This window comes from Hesperophylax consimilis, chromosome 15 (genome assembly GCF_061612785.1).
Source record: "Hesperophylax consimilis isolate HC1 chromosome 15, BYU_Hcon_1.0, whole genome shotgun sequence".
In the NCBI taxonomy this organism is placed as follows: Eukaryota; Metazoa; Arthropoda; class Insecta; order Trichoptera; family Limnephilidae; genus Hesperophylax; species Hesperophylax consimilis.
The window spans coordinates 23,819,202-23,839,410 of NC_142850.1; the positions used below are offsets into that span (position 1 = coordinate 23,819,202).

The window sequence follows — 20,209 nt, forward strand, 5'->3', positions numbered from 1 at the left end:
CAACGTCATAAAATTATTATTTAATCCAAGCAAACATTGAAAACGGGTAGTGTTTTTCTCAGGGTCGTTGAATGATGCAATTACTAAATTCATATTATGGTAATTATATGTATTCTGTTTTTTTATGTTATGTTTGTCTGATTGACATTTGTGTAAGATTGATTCATCATAATGATATTATCGACTAGATATATATCTATAATTATTATAATTGCTAGCAATCATTACAAAATCGAACCTATCCAATAAATTAAAACCTATATAAGACAGTTAAGGCGAAGCTTAATGCCAAATCATTATTTTGATTAATCTTTATAACGAATTGGTGTACATTATGAATACCAAAAAAATTGCTTTAGATAAATTGAAGGTTTTCCTATCGCTTCGCTTTAGTAGAATACAAATAAAAAAATAAATTACTCAATAAAAAATATAAATGTAAACTACTGAAAAATATTTTTTCTCAATAGAAATGTATGAACGCATAAAGGAAACAACTTTTTAAAAATACAGTATTATAGCTAAGATTATCTGTGACAGTTTCACTTGATTAACTTTTTTGCTTTCTTCTAAAATTATTTACAAAATAAATAAAAAACAGTTTTTGCTTGAAATCGAATGTTTCTAGACTCCGTTTGTCAAGCGATTTTAATGCCTATTACCTACGATATAAGGTATACCAAGAATATATACTTATTTTTGGCTTGTAGCTATTTTCCCGTGTTTTAACTCATGATCTCAGAAATCGTTGCGTCTCCCTTACTGTTGCGGTGAGAAATATGGTGTGAACGAACACCACGCTTTATATTCAAATCTAGAAGTTAACCACAGTACAAATAAAATGTGCGCCTATATGAAACCAAAGGTTCCGACTGTAATTTGAAAACTGAATTTTGTATTAATTATTTTATGTGGAACGACAAAAAGTAAGGTGGCATTAACGTTTATTTGTCTAATAAAATTAAAAGTGTGTTTTTTATATATTTTTCGTTATCAGTAATTTTTATTACAAAAAACTGAACCATTTTATTTTGTTTTTATGTTCGCATTAATTTTTTTACAATTAAAATAACATGTTTATTTATAATAATAAAATTCGAAAGCTTATTTCATCACCTTTCTAAAACAGTTTTCAGTTAAAAAATATTCCATTTATTTGGATTTTATTGCAAAGCGGAAATACTGCCACCTTCTGACAGAATATGCCTGAGGCCTGAGGAGCTAGTTGTCGCCCTGATTTGGTGAAGTTCAACTGTGAAACAATTGGCCCTTTGTATCGCCCTGAGTACGATTCAGAATCGAAATTTTGAGTGAATAGCATTAGCCTTGTTCGGTGACCAGATCTGAATAGCCAGATACTTTCCACATTCACACCTCATTTCCCTTCCCACTCCTTCAATCTCACAACATATTTAAATCGGAGATGCCATAGTCCCAATGGCACAGATAATCGGCACTCTTGTGTTGTGCGGTTTTCACAAAAAAAAACATGTTTGTGGGATTTAGGTACCTACATAAAAAATTTATCTATGTGGGATTTAGGTATCTATATATAAAATACATGTTTGTGGGATTTAGGTACCTACATAAAAAAATATATGTTTATGTGGGATTTAGTTACCTATATATAAAATACGTTTATATGGGATTTAGATACCTATATATAAAATACATGTAGAGGAGAAGTACCGAATATGGGATAGCTTAGCTAAAAAATATCCCATAAATTATAATTAAATCGTTTATTGAGTATTACACATTGATTTTTTTGGAAATATAGTTATGTAACTTAAAATGTTTACGAAATATTAAAATAAACTCAAAAAGGTCTTCATTTTGGACGAAAAGTAAAACAATAGAAAAAACAGGTTTCAAAAAAAGTGCTCCTATTATGGGATACACGGATTTTGTTAATTTTGCAAGCAATAATCACAAATAAAATCAATATTTTCGGCTCCCGAACACTCAATGTGGCACCAATGGCGGCAGGCTATACATTGTATCCACTCTTCGCCTCTGATATCATGGCTGTATAGTCCTGAACAGTAAGCACAAACCGCATCGGACTCAACATCACGAGGTTGGATTGCTGTCGAAATGTCTTCAGAAGAATGGGATGACAGCGATATATGTGACATCTCAAAAGAAGACGTAGAGTCGTATCGTAGCCTTCTGATGGGTTTCTTCAAGACTTTTTTTTCACTTGGACCCCACTAGTGGAGGGCTGATCGCATATTTCCGTGCCTTTTTTCACAATGCCCCTTTTCTTCTGCATGCCTTCCAGCTCAATTTTATAAGGAGACGACGAAATTATGTAAGTTTTTCCTGCTTTTCTTCCTCTAGTGGAAACTGTCTTTTTCTTATTTGGGTAGGGTGCAATTATATTTGGGCTTACGAGGACAGGCTTGGGATCAGCAGATGGAAGAGACGTGCTAGTTGAAATACTGATTGAGTTGGGACAATCATTTTCTTGATCCTCATTTTCTAGGAAGTCCTGCTCGCTGAAGATATTCCGGTTGATGGGGTAAATTCCAGTAGCTTTGAAACCGTTCACGGCTAAAGCTGCACATTGTATTTTCAGGTATGCTTTTCCAAAAAGTTCCACGATATCAAAGACTGACAAAGGCCTCTGATTCATCAGAAGCCATTGCCGAATTTCTTCACTGTAATACGTCTTTAAAGCTCCCATCACTGTCTTGTCGAGGGGCTGCAATTTGTGGGTAGAATGTGGAGGTATGCACAGAATGGTGGCATGATTCTCTCGAGCTTTATCTATAAGATCAATGTTGCGTGTGTGACTATAATGTCCATCAAGGATTAACAGAATCGGATTTTCCTCAGTTGGTTTCGTATGTTCGATGAAGTGCTGGAACCAGTCCGTAAATAGTTCTGTTTGGATCCACCCTGATGGATGACATCCTCCGATGGATCCTGCCGGTGCTCCTTTCATAAGTAAAGCGTTCATTTTTTTCCGGGGAAAGATTATCATTAGCGGAACGAAATCTCCGGCGGCATTCATGCTGAGACAAATAAGTGATATAAGTGATCCTCTTTCCGCAGAGGTGATGGCACCGACTTGTTTTTTCCCCCTCATAGCTACAACTTTTGGAAGTTTGGACTGCACCACCGATAGGCCTGATTCGTCGACGTTATAAATTCGGTATGGGGGAAAGGATTTCTTCTCATATTCCTTCTCTAAAAGGTCGAAAAATGAACGAACATTATTTTCAGTAAATCCCTTAACGCGAGCAAACGATGTGCCTGTTGGCTTACGAAGAGAAATAATTTCCTTGTGGCGATTTAAATATCCTTTTAACCATTTTTTCCCAGCTGTTTCGTTTTTAAATGGGTGCTGTAGATTATTGCGAACTGCTAGTTGATATGCAAGTCTTTTGATATCTTTCCTTGTCAGTCCGTAATACCGCTTTTCCATTTCTAATAGGTAATCCCGCAACTGTCCCTCTAAAACTGGTCCCAAGACTGACTTTCGTCCCAGCGCAGCTTCAACAGCATCTTCTTCAGCGCTCGGCTTGCACAATCTGAATAAAGTGCTTCGAGGAACCTCGTAAAGAATAGCGGCTTTCTTTCTGATAACCCATGGTCTTCGTCTTTACAGCTTCCATAGCCTTAACCATTTTTTCTTTATCCCACGTCTTCCGCTGTTTTGTCTTCGACATTTTGAGGTTAGTGTAGGCCAAAATAGATAAACCTGGAATATCAAAAAAGAAATTTAGCTACTAGAATTCCATATTGGAAACACTGTTCCTAATATGAGATAGTATTCCATATTAGGGACATCAAAAAATCCCATATTTGGAACAAGATCAATTCAAACAAATATATTTATAGAACAAAATCTACTTGATTTTAACTTCAAAACATTTTTAAAACATAACATTTAAATAATAATTTGGTCGATCAGTGAAAGATTGACAATTTTGTGGAGAAAATCTTTTGAGAAAGAATAAAGTGAAACTTACGTAAATATTAAACCGGTGTGGCACAAAAACTTGATCACTCTCTCAGGCGCATGTGTTGTGGGCGGCGTCCGAACGAGTACTGACATGTTCAAGATCGTTCGGTGGGGAATAGGGAACGCTGGGTTATAGAAGCTGTTCTCGCATAAATTTTGAGAAACATGACCATCTCATATTAGGGACGTATGCCATATTCGGTACATCTCCTCTATGTGGGATTTAGGTCCACCTACATAAAAAATATATATTTATATGGGATTTAGGTACCTATATATAAAATACGTGTACGTGGGATTTAGGTACTTATTTATAAAATACGTGTTTGCCAGATTTAGATACCTACATAAAAAAATATATTAATTTATGTGGGATTTAGGTACCTGTATATAAAATACGTTTATGTCTAATTTGGGTACCTACTTAAAAAAACATGCCGCCGCTGAACCCGCAGCCTTTTCTGATTGGTGCTCTACCAGTTGCGCTACGTTGGCTTGTTCAAGACCAAAAAATGATTTAATATATATCTGATAAAATAAAAATATTTTTATTTCTTTTTTTTCAGTTACTTACCTAACTAGTATTTAACTAATTTAAATTATTTTAAAATTAAATTAATATAATCTGTGTTTTGATGCATTGTTATATATAAAATAACCTAGTGCTTAAATTTATAGAAGATATTGGTGACTTACTTACTGAATAACCATCGCGCCGTTTTCCCGCAGGGATAGGCAGAGTTGATAGAACGCTCCACATCTCTATCTTGGCTTACTTAATTCACATTCGTACACCGTTAGTGTCTGTATTTGTTTTAATAATTATAATATTGATTGGGGAGGTCAGGACCAATACCCGAGGTTAAGATGTAATTTAATTTATAATAAAGGCACAATAGTTAGCTAATCGGCATACAGTGTAGTTAATGTAGCGACATTATTTTTATTGATATTAACATTATGGCGATATAATCCTTGAGATATTATTTGCAAGCACATGGTTATAGAGCCCCATGGGCGTCTCGTGATTCCGGCCACATTTCCAACATTTTTTACTTAATAGTTCTATTTGAATTTTGATTTCGTTTTCAAGAATGAATGCAAATCTTGGAACGGAAATTTACGCACTTCTCGACATTCGATCGAGCTGAAACTCGGCAGATTGACTCGTTGTCGATGGCAATGCATTATATAAACTCGGCAATCACGTACATACATGCTTACATGTACGCTTTTCGTTGAAATCGGAAGACATTCCACCTATCTACTCATTAATATTGGAATGCAAGATATATCTTTCAATTGGTACATAATACATTAATTTTGTAATGCAAGACATGGTTTGGGCATGTAGAGCGAATGAGCGAAGAAAGAAGTGTAAGGAGAATATATGATGCAAATTTGAATGGTAGCAGAAGTCGAGGACGCCCGAGGAAGACATGGCACGATCAAGTGAATCAGATACTCGAGTCGGGCCATGTCAAGAGTCAGAATAATAGAAGAGTATGTATGAGACGATGTATGAATGTGAATGAGGCAAAAAGTGTGTGCCAAGACCGAGTTGTTTGGCGGTCCGTCCTCTCTGCCTACCCCTGTGGGGAAACGGCGTGATGGTTGGTTAGTTAAGATATATCTATCAATTGGTACATAATACATTAATTTTGTAATGCAAGACATATCTATCAATTGGTACATAATACATTAATTTTCTAATGCAAGACATATCTATCAATTGGTTCATAAACATTAATATTGGAATGCATGACATATCAATCGATTGGTACATAATATATTAATATTGGAATACAAGACAAATCTATCAATTGGTACATAATACAATAATTTTCTAATGCAAGATATTTCTATCAATTGGTACATAATACAATAATTTTCTAATGCAAGACATATCTATCGATCGGTACATAATACATTAATTTTGTAATGCAATAAATATCTATCAATTGGAACATAATACATTTTTTATAACACAATAGATTATTTATTACTTACTACTTAGATAAATCTACAATTTATGTTTTATGATGCAATCGTCATTATTCATCATGATTATATTTATTAATCTATGTAAGTGCCTATTTACGTATGAGATTAAATGTAATTTTATGTATGTACTTGCGGTAAACTGGAAAACATTGTTATCACAGTATATTTAAAATGTTTTTTTTAATAAGCAGCTCTCAGTTATTCAATATATTTTGACATTGACTTCGGTAGGGGCAACAGCTATCACGCCTAAAAATATTTTCTTAGATATAGGTACATTTCTCCAATTTCATACACATTGTACATGTACATTAAACTGGTGAATCTACGTGACATTTGGAGTCAAAATTGTTATAACTTTTTTTGGTTTGGCCTATTTCAGTATATCACTCGCTATACATTCCCATTTGAAATGTATGGCAAGCGTGGGCGAATGATATGCTGAAATAGGCCAAGTCATTATTATATCGTGGTTTGACATAGGCACAAATCAGTCCGAAGTCGGATTTTTTTACACCGAGTTCAAAAAGATTAAAGATCGATATTTTATTTAGGATGTAGATTAACCAGTTTTCCGTTTTTACTTCGAGTTTGCGGACACAGTGTATACTAAATAAATACATAGCTAATTAAAAAATAAAATGTTCTTCTAAAAAAATTTCAAATAAAAAAAATCTCATTGAATTGAATTAGCAGATTAACCAAAGTATTAATTTTTAAGACGAAACTTTTTGTAAACCACGATCTTTTTAAAATCAAAATTCACACAGTTTTGCAGTTGACTGTACTAATTGTCATTCGAATCATTCAAATGGAAAAGTAATGATTGACGATTGTAAATGGAATAATAATTACTACCATCGACCATTAAACAGTGGCGGCTGTTCATTTTCTTAATAAAAAGGTTTATTATTATTTTTTTCGATTACTCCTCTAAAAAAGGACGTACTGTTGTACAACTGTACCAAATAAGGTATATTATGTTTTATTTTTCGATCCTAACCTAACTAATTAACCTTCCTGCTTGTTTTCAAAACAAGTAACAATGAAGTATGAAGTATCGAATGAAGTAACAGTTTTCATTTAAATTTTCACATTTAGCTAACATAATGTATGGATGTACATAATTATAATGATTTAAATCAAATAACTTTTTTTAATAACACGTTATTGTATATAATTTTTTTAATATATTAAACCAACCGGTTTCGGTTCACCTTGAAGTTTCATCAAAGTTATATAAAAACATAATACAGTGAAAACAATATGAAGGTTCAGTATGTGTGAACCGAAACCGGTTGGTTCTATGTATTAAATTATAAAGTGATATTAAAAACAAAGTTATTTTATTCAATTTTTTAGTTTTCATTCGGTATTTTATTTTATAAGATAATACATTACAAAATAATAACAAATTTATAATGTATTATTCCCAGTTAGTTTACTAAACTCATTTCGGAAAGACAACATTAGACTAAAGACAAGACAACATAAATACATTAAAATAAATGAACGCAGAAGTTGTTTTGGAGTTCCAAAGAAATAATGTGTCAGTCATTAATAAAACTGATGAGGAAATAGCTTTTAACAACTTTTGCCATAAAATTGACACTATAATATAATAAAATTGGTAATATAATATAATTTTTTATGTAAAGTATATCTTGTGACTTTCATGTTGTTTTCCATTTTCCAACGATGTAGATTTTTTCCTTTCTACTTCAAAATCGTAGCTGAGAGTCAACGTAATGTTGACGGCCATTTTTTTAACGCGTATCTGAACCATCATCCAATTTGCCAAAGTAGTCGAAGAGAGAGGTCGTACGTGATGTTTTCGTTCTACTTATAGTATCTTCTGTCTTTTTCATACAAGACATGTGAGAAAATGAAAATTTTTCGTTGATGACTTGCATATTATGATCTTTCTCTGGGATTACTGTTATAGCAGCCTCATACTACGGGATGAAGCGCTTACGTTTAGTTCTAGTATATCCTTTCTGTGTGGCAAAAACTATGTTTTGTGTAAATCTTTCAAAAGCCATCAGCCGCCACTGGTGCTGTAGTTTTCCATGATGTCGTATGAGTAGATTTTCTCTCAATCTGCTTTGGAATTTACTCGCGTTTTATCAGCTCTATCTGAATTGAATAACCTGTGTTTACAGTCTTGTAATCTGCACATAGTATTAGCTTATTGTAAACTTACTGATAATACTGTAAAGCTGTAATGCGAAATTTTCTTATCGGGAAAGAACATTTCAATTTCTTTTATGGCACGTTTCAGAGTAAATATATGTTTTAGATTTTTCTATACTCACGAAAACAGGTCTAATTTGAAGTGGTCGGGGTCAGATGAGGTGTCATTCTCTTCGGTATCGGATGACATCAGAGCCCAGCCGAAACGTAAGGACCTCTTTGGGGATGCTGTGTGGGGGGTCTTTTTAAGGAAAGGAAGTTCTGGGAAGGAAAAGGGTATCGGGGGTCGGTAGGAATCTGTCTCACCTCGTGAATCCGGGTTCCCCTGCTAAGTCACCAAACGAAACGATCTTTTCGTGGATTTTTCGTGGAATTTGGCAGCCATCTCTGGTCCGGAGCCCCAAAATACCTGAAAAAAACCCTTGACTCTGTGCAGAAACGGGCGGTCCGTTTGATAGATTCCCCAATCTTAACAAACGGACTGCAATCTTTAGAGCACAGGCGTCAGGTAGGTATGCTGTCCTTGTTCTATCGGTATTACAATGGAAGATGCTCTGAGGAACTAGCGTCATTGATCCCTTCGGCACCGGTGCGTAGTCGGGATACACGCCAAACGCGCGCCCAACATTTGTACACGATTGACATTTGTCACATGAGAACGGGTCGCTTCTACGATTCGTTCTTAAGTTCAACAGCTCGGCTGTGGAACGAACTGCCGGCCTCTGTGTTTCCTCCCTCGTACAACATGAGACTCTTCAAGACCCATGTTCACTCCTTCCTCTCCACAAAAAGACCCTCCACACAGCATCCCCAAAGATGACATAGGCCCCGAAAGAAATTATTTTCTTCAATGCCTCCTGTGTGGAGTTAATATAAAAAAAAAAATTAAAAAAAAACTTGGCAGGGGTGTTGGTTATCCAATAAATGGTTCCCAGGGCCTTTTTTTACGAATTTAGGGATACCAACCTACGATCATTATTATAATATTACATGCTTCACTGGTATTATAAAATTAACGTACCTACATTAGATTATTTTATGAAGTGTGGGAACTGGTTAGGTACCTATACCACCTGTATCAAATGAATATTAATGTCGCTCACTAATCTATTATTCTGGGAAATATTCCATTGACCAATAAAGTTATTGACTTGCATAATGCACCCTTATCTCGTGTCCATTACGATAATAAATCTATTTGCTGCAATAACGACACAATTCAAATTAGAACATTTTCAGGAAACTAGTTTAATTATTCTAATAATATTGTGAAGAAATATTAACACTTACTGCCGTCTCTCGGCAACTTTTGGTAGTTTAGGTATGTCGTTCTACCAGTAAAAATTACAAGTGGAAATGGTTTATTTGGATGGTTTAGTTATGATATAGATGTGCACATTTTTCATGTTTGATTTGTGTGGTTATTGCAACACACGAGCGATATCTACTAGTCGATAAAAAAATTTATACATACTGCATTAAAAATTTCAACAATATGCTTAAGCCTCTTATAGGGATTAATATTTTTTATAATTTTTTTCTGATAGTTAATCGTGAATATTATCGCATTTATTAGCAAGTATTATTCATGTTTCATCATCAAGAATGCGTTCTTACTCATTTTTAATGCGAATATCGCACAAAAGTCCCAACTGCTTACGAATTTCCGGAGCATGTATGGCATCCCAAATCGGGTTATTTTGTGAGGGTTAAGGGCATAGCAAAGGGTGTAGATGGGAAAAGGAAGATTGGAAAGTACCTGGCTATTCAGATTTCGTCACCAAACACTAATTTGATTGAACATTTCGATTCTTAAGGCGATGCTATACTTAGTAATGCAAAATCATGTGATTTTGGTTTGAAAATTTGGTCGCCTAGAAATGTTTCAGATGCTTTAATTAAATACTGCGAGTAGAATACATCTCCGTCTTGAAATAATTGAGTATTTTTTAGATAAGTCTTTTTATAAGCCCAGAAAAAAATAGTGTAAAGGCCTATGAAAACTGCTTTAAAGTTCAAAATCTCCTACTTACGAACCCATTTTCGGTTATGATTTTATTGTATAGTATGGCAAATTAAGTTATTTATAAAATGATCGAAAAAAAATTAAATATTTATGCCTGAACATCTACAAAATAAAATAAAAGGCACTTTTTGGCCATGTTTTTTTCTTGCATAAATCAAAACAGACGGATGGTGTTAAGCGGGAATTTAAACCTTATAGCCATCTACGTAAGGGTTGTTATTGATAGCGGCTCAATTTAAAATATTACACGACGTAGTGCATCGCCTTAATTGTTTTTATATATTTTATTTGGTTATAAAATTTTACATTTTATATCTACTACAAATGGTGGTCTTTCACCAGGGCGAAACGTTACTGTTAGTGTTAACCGACCAATAAATGTACAACTTTACGTGTCTTTGCATTGCGTTTGTACCAAAGATATTAGAAGAACGAGATATGCTATGTTGGCCGTCGGACCGTAGCCGGAGTACTACCTAATTAGGGTACTTTGAACGGTATCGGGACGTGTACGTACAGAAATCTGTTCTATGTATTAGTGCGGATACCTTAGCGTAAGCGAAGATTTGCAGTAGTATTGGTGAACAAAACCGGCGACACTCGGCCAAACAATTCCACACAGTATGAACTGCTCATAGCACATCTCGTTCTTCTAATATCTTTGGTTTGTACCTATACAATTATTTATTTTATATTATTATAAGAAACAGTATATCGGTTACAGTGATGAAACAATGTACAGATTTTCACGTCTGTCTGTTTGTGAGCTTAGTTCTTCTGAACTACGAAACTGATTTTGATAGGGTTTTCACTATCATTCAGAGAATTTCTTCCGGAAGGATTATATATAATACATATGAAATTGATTTTGATAGGGTTTTCATTATCATTCAGATAATTTCTTCCGAAAGGTTTATATATATATATATATATGTATAATACATACGAAACTGATTTTGATACGGTTTTCACTATCATTCAGAGAATTTCTTCCGGAAGGATTATATATATAATACATACGAAATTGATTTTGATAGGGTTTTCACTATCATTCAGAGAATTTCTTCCAGAAGGATTATATATAATACATACGAAATTGATTTTGATAGGGTTTTCATTATCATTCAGATAATTTCTTCCGGAAGGTTTATATATATGTATAATACATACGAAACTGATTTTGATACGGTTTTCACTATCATTCAGAGAATTTCTTCCGGAAGGATTATATATATAATACATACGAAATTGATTTTGATAGGGTTTTCACTATCATTCAGAGAATTTCTTCCGGAAGGATTATATATAATACATACGAAATTGATTTTGATAGGGTTTTCATTATCATTCAGATAATTTCTTCCGGAAGGTTTATATATATATGTATAATACATACGAAACTGATTTTGATACGGTTTTCACTATCATTCAGAGAATTTCTTCCGGAAGGATTATATATACACGGTGTCCGGAAACTCGTAGTACAAGCGGGAAACTGGAGAATCTACACCACATGGGGAACCCAAAAAAACATAAAGTTTTTTGATTTGAGCATTTTCAAAAAAAAAAAAAAAACCAAAAAAAAATTTTTTTCGGCTATTTTAGGGTTAAAGTTTTTTCTGGAGTTTAGGGTTGAATAACAGATGTTTTAACCCTGCAGAGCAGAAATATTTTATGATTACACCGGGTTAAATGAAGGGTGATTTCAAAATAATGCTTCAAATCCGAGTTTCTTCATTTGTTTTACTTTCAAATAGTTTTAATTAGTTGGGTACTTTGATCTTAAGTAATAATTTATAAGAATTTGATTAAAAAAAAAAAAAAAAAAAATCAACTTCAAACTCGATTTACTCGATAACGAAAGCTCAAATAAAAAAAAATATACTCTTAAATCGACTCCAAATGTGATGTAGATTCACCAGTTTCCCGCTTGTACTACGAGTTTCCGGACACCCTGTATAATACATACGAAATTGATTTTGATAGGGTTTTCACTATCATTCAGAGAATTTCTTCCGGAAGGATTATATATAATACATACGAAATTGATTTTGATAGGGTTTTCATTATCATTCAGATAATTTCTTCCGGAAGGTTTATATATATATGTATAATACATACGAAACTGATTTTGATACGGTTTTCACTATCATTCAGAGAATTTCTTCCGGAAGGATTATATATATAATACATACGAAATTGATTTTGATAGGGTTTTCACTATCATTCAGAGAATTTCCTCCGGAAGGTTTATTTATATATAATATATGCATATGTTTATAGAAAGTAGAGAAAAGTCGATGTTTATCCTAGAATTCACAACATCAAAACTTTACTCCAAATCAATCACAACCCCGATTATAATAGTATTAGTTATTCCAAGGTGGTCAATATACCTTTGATATGTTTCCTTGTAATGTCTTATATGTGGTATGTACATTTAGTAATCATCGGGTGACGTGTATAGGTGAATGTGTATGAATGTGTATGTGTATGCTCATTGAACAGTTTACATCAGTGACATGATGCTCCTTTTAAATATGGGCAGTGAATCTAAAAATGTCAAATTTTACTAAACGTATCAATTAGATGACGAATTAGATGCTGCATTTGTTTTGTAAGTAAGTGTGTGGAATAGCGCTTTGAGACAGTCGATGTACTTATTTAAAATGCTTTGTATAAATGTTAAATCAGCTACTGTTTGTCATTGTTGCAAAGATTAAAATGTTCATTCAATCATATATAATCATATTATCAAAGAAATGCCTTTATAATTCCAGTTATTCGAATAACTGATTGATTTATTTGTTTTACTAACCGTTGCTATTGCCGTCTGTTCACAATGACTTGTTTTTTTTTTTACGCTTGTCATTATTTTAGATCTCGTTTCTTCGACAATGGCTTTATGACGTAACGTGTTTATCGCATATCAGATAGTTAATTAAGAGTTTAAACTCTTATTCATAAAACTGTCTCAATCGACCCATTTTTATTAATTTTCTGACCACGCACTTACTCGGGTGTCCATTGGAATAAATAATTTGTAATTAAAATTGTTGTTTATCAGTCAGAGTTTTGCGTGTTACAAAATTATTTTTTACTCTAGTTCTTCTTGAATAGGTAGGTACCAAATCGAGTTGTTTTTTTAATGTTTTTAAGCGCGCTCTACACTCGCTGCGCGAACGGCCGCGAAGGCCGCGAAACACGAGTGTGGATCTTGTTCACGCCTTCGCAATCTTCGCATTCGCGCTTCGCGCCATTCCCCGATTTTTGTCGGTTTTTTGGCCCGCGACAAAGGGTTTGCGGCGAACAAGACTGAAGCTTTGCGAGTGTGGATGGACACAGTTCACGCGCGGATCGCGGCGTATATTCACGGCGCGAATTCACGGCGCGACTTCGCGCGCGAGTGTAGAGCCAGCTTTACAGTTATTCAAAAATTATATAGTGGTCTTTTTAAATAAATCTATTTGAATTTCGATTTTGTTTTCGTGAATGAATCAATTCAATTCTTGGAAGTGGAAATTAACCCACTTCCCGACATCAGATCGAGCTGAAACTCGAGAGATGGACTCGTTCACGATGACAATGCATTATATCAACATGCGGACATACACCCATTTCTTTGTAATTGGTTGACATTACAGCAGTTAATATACGAAATAAATGTCGGTCTTACCCAATCGGGATTTGGCTCAGTTGTTAGCACTGTTTATTCTGGTCCCCTGGGGAGAAACTTTAAATCCTCAGTCAAACCAAAAAATATGTACATATGCATTTTAAATACAGCTGATGAAAATTGATGTACCTCTGACAGTAAAAACACTTAAAACGTTGATTTTTTATTTTTAGATTTGTAGGACGGGTTGTTTGTAGAGTTTGAATAGTTAAAACATAACTCAAACGTTAGATAAATTATATAAGTTAGTTATAGCTCAGAACTTTGATAAATTCCGTGAAACAACCTGTCCTTAAATGGCTTTTCAGCACGTGCCCATAAATTATTAATTACATGTTTATGTTTTTATGCTTTATAATATTACTTTTAATATGTAAGCTATTTCTGTAATATCCATACATACATTTCGATCCTCCCATTCAATACTAATTGCTTAATTCATTACTAATTACTTAATTTATGTTACTATTCACATCAATTCAAAGCATTTACTCTTTCATTCAGACAGCAATTTTTTTACCTTATTCATAGAGTTACATTATTTGGCAGTGAGTTAATTACGTTTGTATACCAACTTTCTATGTCCGTACTTATTTATATATTTCAAAACTAAATCCATCGTTTTTGAATCTAGATTTATAAATATGTTTCAATTTCTCTTTATGCTGCGTTTACACATTAGTCCAGTCAGTGGGGAGTTTTACCTTGCAAAAGGTTAGGTAGTAGCGATTTTGATATATGTTGTTAAGATTGGGACTCTAAGGAAAAAAAAAAGTTTTCGACCTTGGGAGGGTCGAGCTCGACCCGCCATCTTGGATTGAAGGTGCCAAAATTTGTTTTTTTCAAAATAATTGTGAAGTGGTCGTTTTTACAACCAAATTGTTCAAGGCAAACTTAAAGACAACTAAATTACCTACATTTTTTGTAGAGGGTATTTTTTTGTAAGTCTAATAGGTAACGAGTTACAGTGGCGGAAATGTGAATATTTTTCTAAAAAATGATGAAATTCCCAACTTTGTAATTTTTTCGGGTTATTCATTACATAATTATACCTAATAATTTTTTAAACTCATTTCCACACCACCATGAGGTATAGAACATGGCGCATTTTTTTATTGTGGTATCTCCAATAGGTCTACTCCACAGATATACCAGCTATGGTAGATTTCGAAATTATGTTACATTACTATGAATTATGTTACTATAAATTATGTTACTTAATAACAGTCTTCGTCACCAATGTCATCATCTAACTCATTGCCTGTGATACTGAGATTCTGGGCTTTCATTGACATCTCTTCTTCTTCGTCCTCGACATCGATGTGAACCTCTAGCGAATTTCAGCATGTTTGACCATTACAGCACCCACATACAATAGAACACTTCAATCCAGCTTTCGTGCAGCTATATGCAACGCCGCTTCCTTTTTTACAATTGCATGAAATAAATTTTAATAAAGTCTCGGGTGCTGGTTTCTTTGTCATTCTTACTGGAACAAGCCCGTTGGTGTCACGTTTCCAGCCCCAGTTTCTGGATTTTTTTGGATTCCATACCATTTTTGGACTTGATGGTACGTTCTAAATGCATGGTACCGTGCAGCGTCGTTCGTTGGTGGCAAAGAGGCAAGATTGAATTTGCTTTCTGTTGTCGACTTTGCGAAACGTTTGTAGCGGACTTCTTCCAAGGTTTCCTTATCCATGTCACCCCCGTACAAAGCAACAAGAAAGCGTGTTCTTGCAACTGCTATGTCTTCTGGTGTTGCATCATGTTGTTTGAAGATTCCTATCATGGCATTGAGTCTTGTGTAGTTTTGCACAAGCGAACAAAATTTTGTTTTTCCTTGGTTGAAGAAGGACGATGTTGTATCGCAGCCGCTAAATGCCATGAAGAAACAGAATATTCTCAGCCGCCTCTTTGTATTTCACACTATTCGCGGAACACAGTCTTTCAAAAGTTTTGCCTCTCCCGGGTTTGCGAAGATATATACTACTTTTGGGTGGTGCTAATGCTGTCAGCAGAACTAGGAGATCAACGTCTTCGCCAATAATGAAAACAGCGTCATATGATGAACACAAGGAAATCGCAGTATTGACAATCAACTCATCAGAATCTTCTTCAGCCTGCTTAACTGTAAAATCATCCTGTATAAATTGCTTTGTAAGCATCGAAATCAGACGGACTTTGTTATTTTCAGTGGCTAAAAATCGTTCTTGTGAAACTTGAACTGGCATTGTTTCATCGAAAAGAACATCTGCAGACATGAGCATCCAGGTAACGTCCTGTAACCAGGACTCAATCAGTGTTGCCAAGTCAGCTGTAGACTAGGATCCCACTATAACAAATCAACGTCATCGAGTACACGGATGATGCTATATAAGTATATTGTAACGTAGAAATACGTTAAAATGATATTGTGTAATATGTTCGTACAAAATTTATCAAGAAAACTGGACTTTTACAATTTTTTGTCAAAATTTTCTTCTTTCAACCGCTGTAACTCGTTACCTATTAGACTTACAAAAAAAAAACTCTCCACAAAAAATGTAGGTAATTTAGTTGTCTTTAAGTTTGCGTTTAACAATTTGGTTGTAAAATCAACCACTTCATAATTATTTTGAAAAAACCAAATTTTGGCACCTTCAATCCAAGATGGCGGATCGAGCTCGACCCCCTCAAGGTCGAAAACTTTTTTTTTTCTTTAGAGTCCCAATCTTAACAACATATGTGAAAATCGCTACTACCTAACCTTTTGCAAGGTGGAGCCCTTTTTTATCCCCCACTGACTGGACTACATCATCGGGTAGGAACTAGGAACATATTCCGTTACTATGTCTAAGCTTTCACAGTTACAATTATTTGTAATAGTGTAATGGATGCAATTAAAATTATAAGATACTATATTAGATTTAAGTCGGAATTTAGCATTGATTTGGCTTATTTTTTTTTCGCATTTCTTAGAAGTCCTGTGTCATGTGACCACTTACAAAGATTATTTAAGTCGATGCCATATAACCAATGCCGTATCGTCAGCAAACACGTATTAGAAAAGTTTTTTTCATTATTTATACAAAAAATATACAAAGCGTTGGGCCTAGTATAGACTCTTGTGGAACTCCTGCATTAATATATTTTTTTAGTTTTATTAAAATTATTATTTATTTTAGTACATATTTTAACTATTGTTGCAATAGACAAATCACTGTAATCCTTTTTCGTATTTTTTTGTGTTACGAAATTCAAATCTCTTCTAGAGGACTCTTGAATTTTATCATTGTTGATAAACGGTTTGGTGGACCAATTACTTTTTTATTACTATCCTCGCATAAGATAAGATAAAAGGTTGTTGACATTTAGTAATATAAACTACATAATGAATCTTCGACTAACTTTAACGTGATTTATCTCGCTTTTCTGATAAGGAGGATGTAACCACCTACGTAATAATACTAATAATATACATACAGATACAGATGCTAAAGTTCAAACAGTCTGAATATTAATTTATTTGTATAAATACGCTGAATACGCCAAAACAATATTTCCATTTTGCTCGACTTTACTCAAAACAGATAGATCAAAATAGCCAGTTTTTTCTACCTACGTACCAAACGCATAACTTTCATTGGCTCCGTCGCTTTGAGAGTACGTGCTGTTTGGTCGTAGCACGGCGATAGTCGGAATGCTTCTATGTCATATCTCCCTTTGTTTCTTAACAGCTGATCACTTGATCAAACGCTGAAACGGGACGAGAATTTCCGTTTAACCGACAAAACAAATTTGTTGCTGATCGTCGATTTGATGCTCATCAAATGTGACGGAATTTGAAACACTCAATTTCCTCTTCCTCATGATGGACATCAAATCTTTGGGGATGTGGTAATGTGAGACGAATGAAAGATGTTCTGGTAATCACAGCGTTTATTGAGGTCAGTGTTGATGTTGATGCGATGACTCCGAACCGATGCTCGACGCTGAAGTGGACATGATCGGTTGCGAATTCCCCAGGCCGAAGATCGATACCGCGACGGCGAATTATCCAGGTCGATGGTCAACACCATATGAAGCGGAGATGAAAGGTGGAGGAGTGTTCGTGGCGATGAAGTTGGTAGCTCTACGCCACGAAGACCAGATTTGTAGATGATGTTCAGCTCTGGTGAAGACCAAGGGTCTTCCAAGTACACCAGTGTGAAATAAGAAAGTATTCAGTATTGTTGTGTGTGTTAGGTCCGCCACCAGCGCGCGCCGTCGGGGTCGCGCGAGTTCCGCGAGCTGACGCAGCGAGACGCGCTGATGACGCTGCGCGCGGAGCTTGACCGCCTGCTGAAGGACGCGCCGCCCGCCCGCGAGAAGGCCGCCAAACAGGAGCTCGACGGCTTCGCGCAGCTCTTCAGCCGCTTTGTCGCTGAAGGTCAGTCTCTCTATAGCATACTTCCCTCTGACTCCAACGAGTTTACTACCCCTCATTTTCACCACCCCTACATTTTGGCACTACTTACACAGGCACAATTCAATTTGTAGCAAGCCTTGTGCCTTTGATTTTCTTTATGTCTCCCTTACTAATAATATAAGTTTTCTTGAGATCATTTGCTAGATAATAGTGGAATATCTCCTCAACCACATCCCTGTCCGTTCTTATCCTGTCTGCAGGCCTTCCCATCCTGCTCCAATCCTTTTTCACATATTCAGTACAGTTTTCTTGAGATCACTTTGTCTTCATCATGGTGCTACATCCCAAAGTGGAACTTCGCCTCCACATCCCTGGCCGTTCTTCTCCAGTCTGCAGGCCTTCTCGTCCTGCTCCAATCATTTTTCACATATTCAGTACAGTTTTCTTGAGATCACTTTATCTTCATCATGGTGCTACATCCCAGGGTGGTATTTCACCTCCACATCCCTAGCCATTCTTCTCCAGTCTACAGACCTTTCTGTCCTGTTCTAATCCTTTTTCACATATTCAGTCCACATCTTCCTTGGTCTCTCCCGCTTATACCGGTACACACATTTGGTCTTGATTTTCGGTGTCCTTTCATTTGACATTTTTGAGACCACTGAAGAGGTAATTATTGTACTGAATATCTTCATTCATCTTCCAGAGGGCCCGTCAGTGTCATGGGAACACATCGAGAAACTGCCCGAGGGCGCCGTGTTGGACTACAGCCTGCTGGAGAACCCCACGGCGGAGCACGTGCGCGAGATGCTGGAGCAGCTTGTGGTGGTGAAACTCAACGGAGGCTTGGGTACCTCCATGGGCTGCCGGGGGCCCAAATCCGTCATCCCCGTGAGGAACGACCTCACCTTTTTGGATCTCACCGTGCAGCAGATTGAGGTACTGTAATATTGTATACACGGTGTATAGGTTAATTTTCATTATTTTGAAACGAAATGTAGACCTCATGTGGCACATTTCTTAAAGATCAAAATACAATTTTCTTATCCAAACCGTTCAAATCGCACCAGCTTTTACTTTTTTTGCGACGGTCTGATGTCTAGTGAAAGCCAGTATTTTAGTATGAACTTGGAATAAGAGACTATTGAATAGATTTGGACAATTTATATAGCTAGTCTCTCGCCGTGGGCAGAATAGGTGTGATATATTAGTAGTTCTCTAGCGTTCGTTAGCATTCATTAGTTGCTTGTTACAACACACTCTCCTATTCATTCGAAGTTAATGTTCTCAGCACCTGAACAAGAAGTACCAGTGCAACGTGCCCCTCGTGCTGATGAACTCGTTCAACACTGACGAGGACACGGAGAAGATTGTGCGCAAGTACAAGGGCCTCAAGGTGGAGATCTCCACCTTCAACCAGTCCTGCTTCCCACGCATCAACCGGGAGTCCCTGCTGCCGGTTGCCAAGTCCTGTGATGTCCAGGAGGACCTTGAGGCGTAAGTTCTTACCTAACTACATGCTTATATTAGCAGAAGTTGACTAACATCATTTAGGGTATATATGAGACGATGTATGAATGTGAATCAAGCTAGGATTGTATGCCCAGACTAATGCTGTGGTCCATTCTCTCTGTCTACCCCTTAAATTTGGATTTGGATTTGGTTATGTTAGGTTAGTTATTATGTTACTATCTGTTCACCTTGGGTTTCCAACGTGAGACCTCAGGGCTCAAAGCCAAAGAGCTTACGGCTAGGCCATAGAGCTTGTTAAATTATTAGCTTCTGAATCAAAAAGGAGACAATTATTAACTTTGATTTTCATTGAACTGAGGTTTTTTCAAATGATTGTCACTCGTATGATTGATGACAATATATATATTTAAAGAAACCTCCCCCCAATGGGGATGATTAGTCCTCGTCCCTGCTCCAACACAGGCGACTTTTGATCAT

General features: G+C 35.6%; 1 protein-coding gene across 2 annotated transcripts in view; it reads left to right on the forward strand.

Annotated features, from left to right (window-relative positions):
- UGP (UDP-glucose pyrophosphorylase) overlaps positions 1-20,209 on the forward strand; it is a 42,645-nt gene that overhangs the window by 18,677 nt on the left and 3,759 nt on the right. For both annotated transcript variants that reach the window (XM_089640059.1, XM_089640060.1), the window contains exons 2-4: positions 18,097-18,280; positions 18,966-19,198; positions 19,551-19,756. In XM_089640059.1, coding sequence (XP_089496185.1) covers positions 18,097-18,280; positions 18,966-19,198; positions 19,551-19,756 — 623 coding nt within the window. The remainder of the gene's footprint in view (positions 1-18,096; positions 18,281-18,965; positions 19,199-19,550; positions 19,757-20,209) is intronic.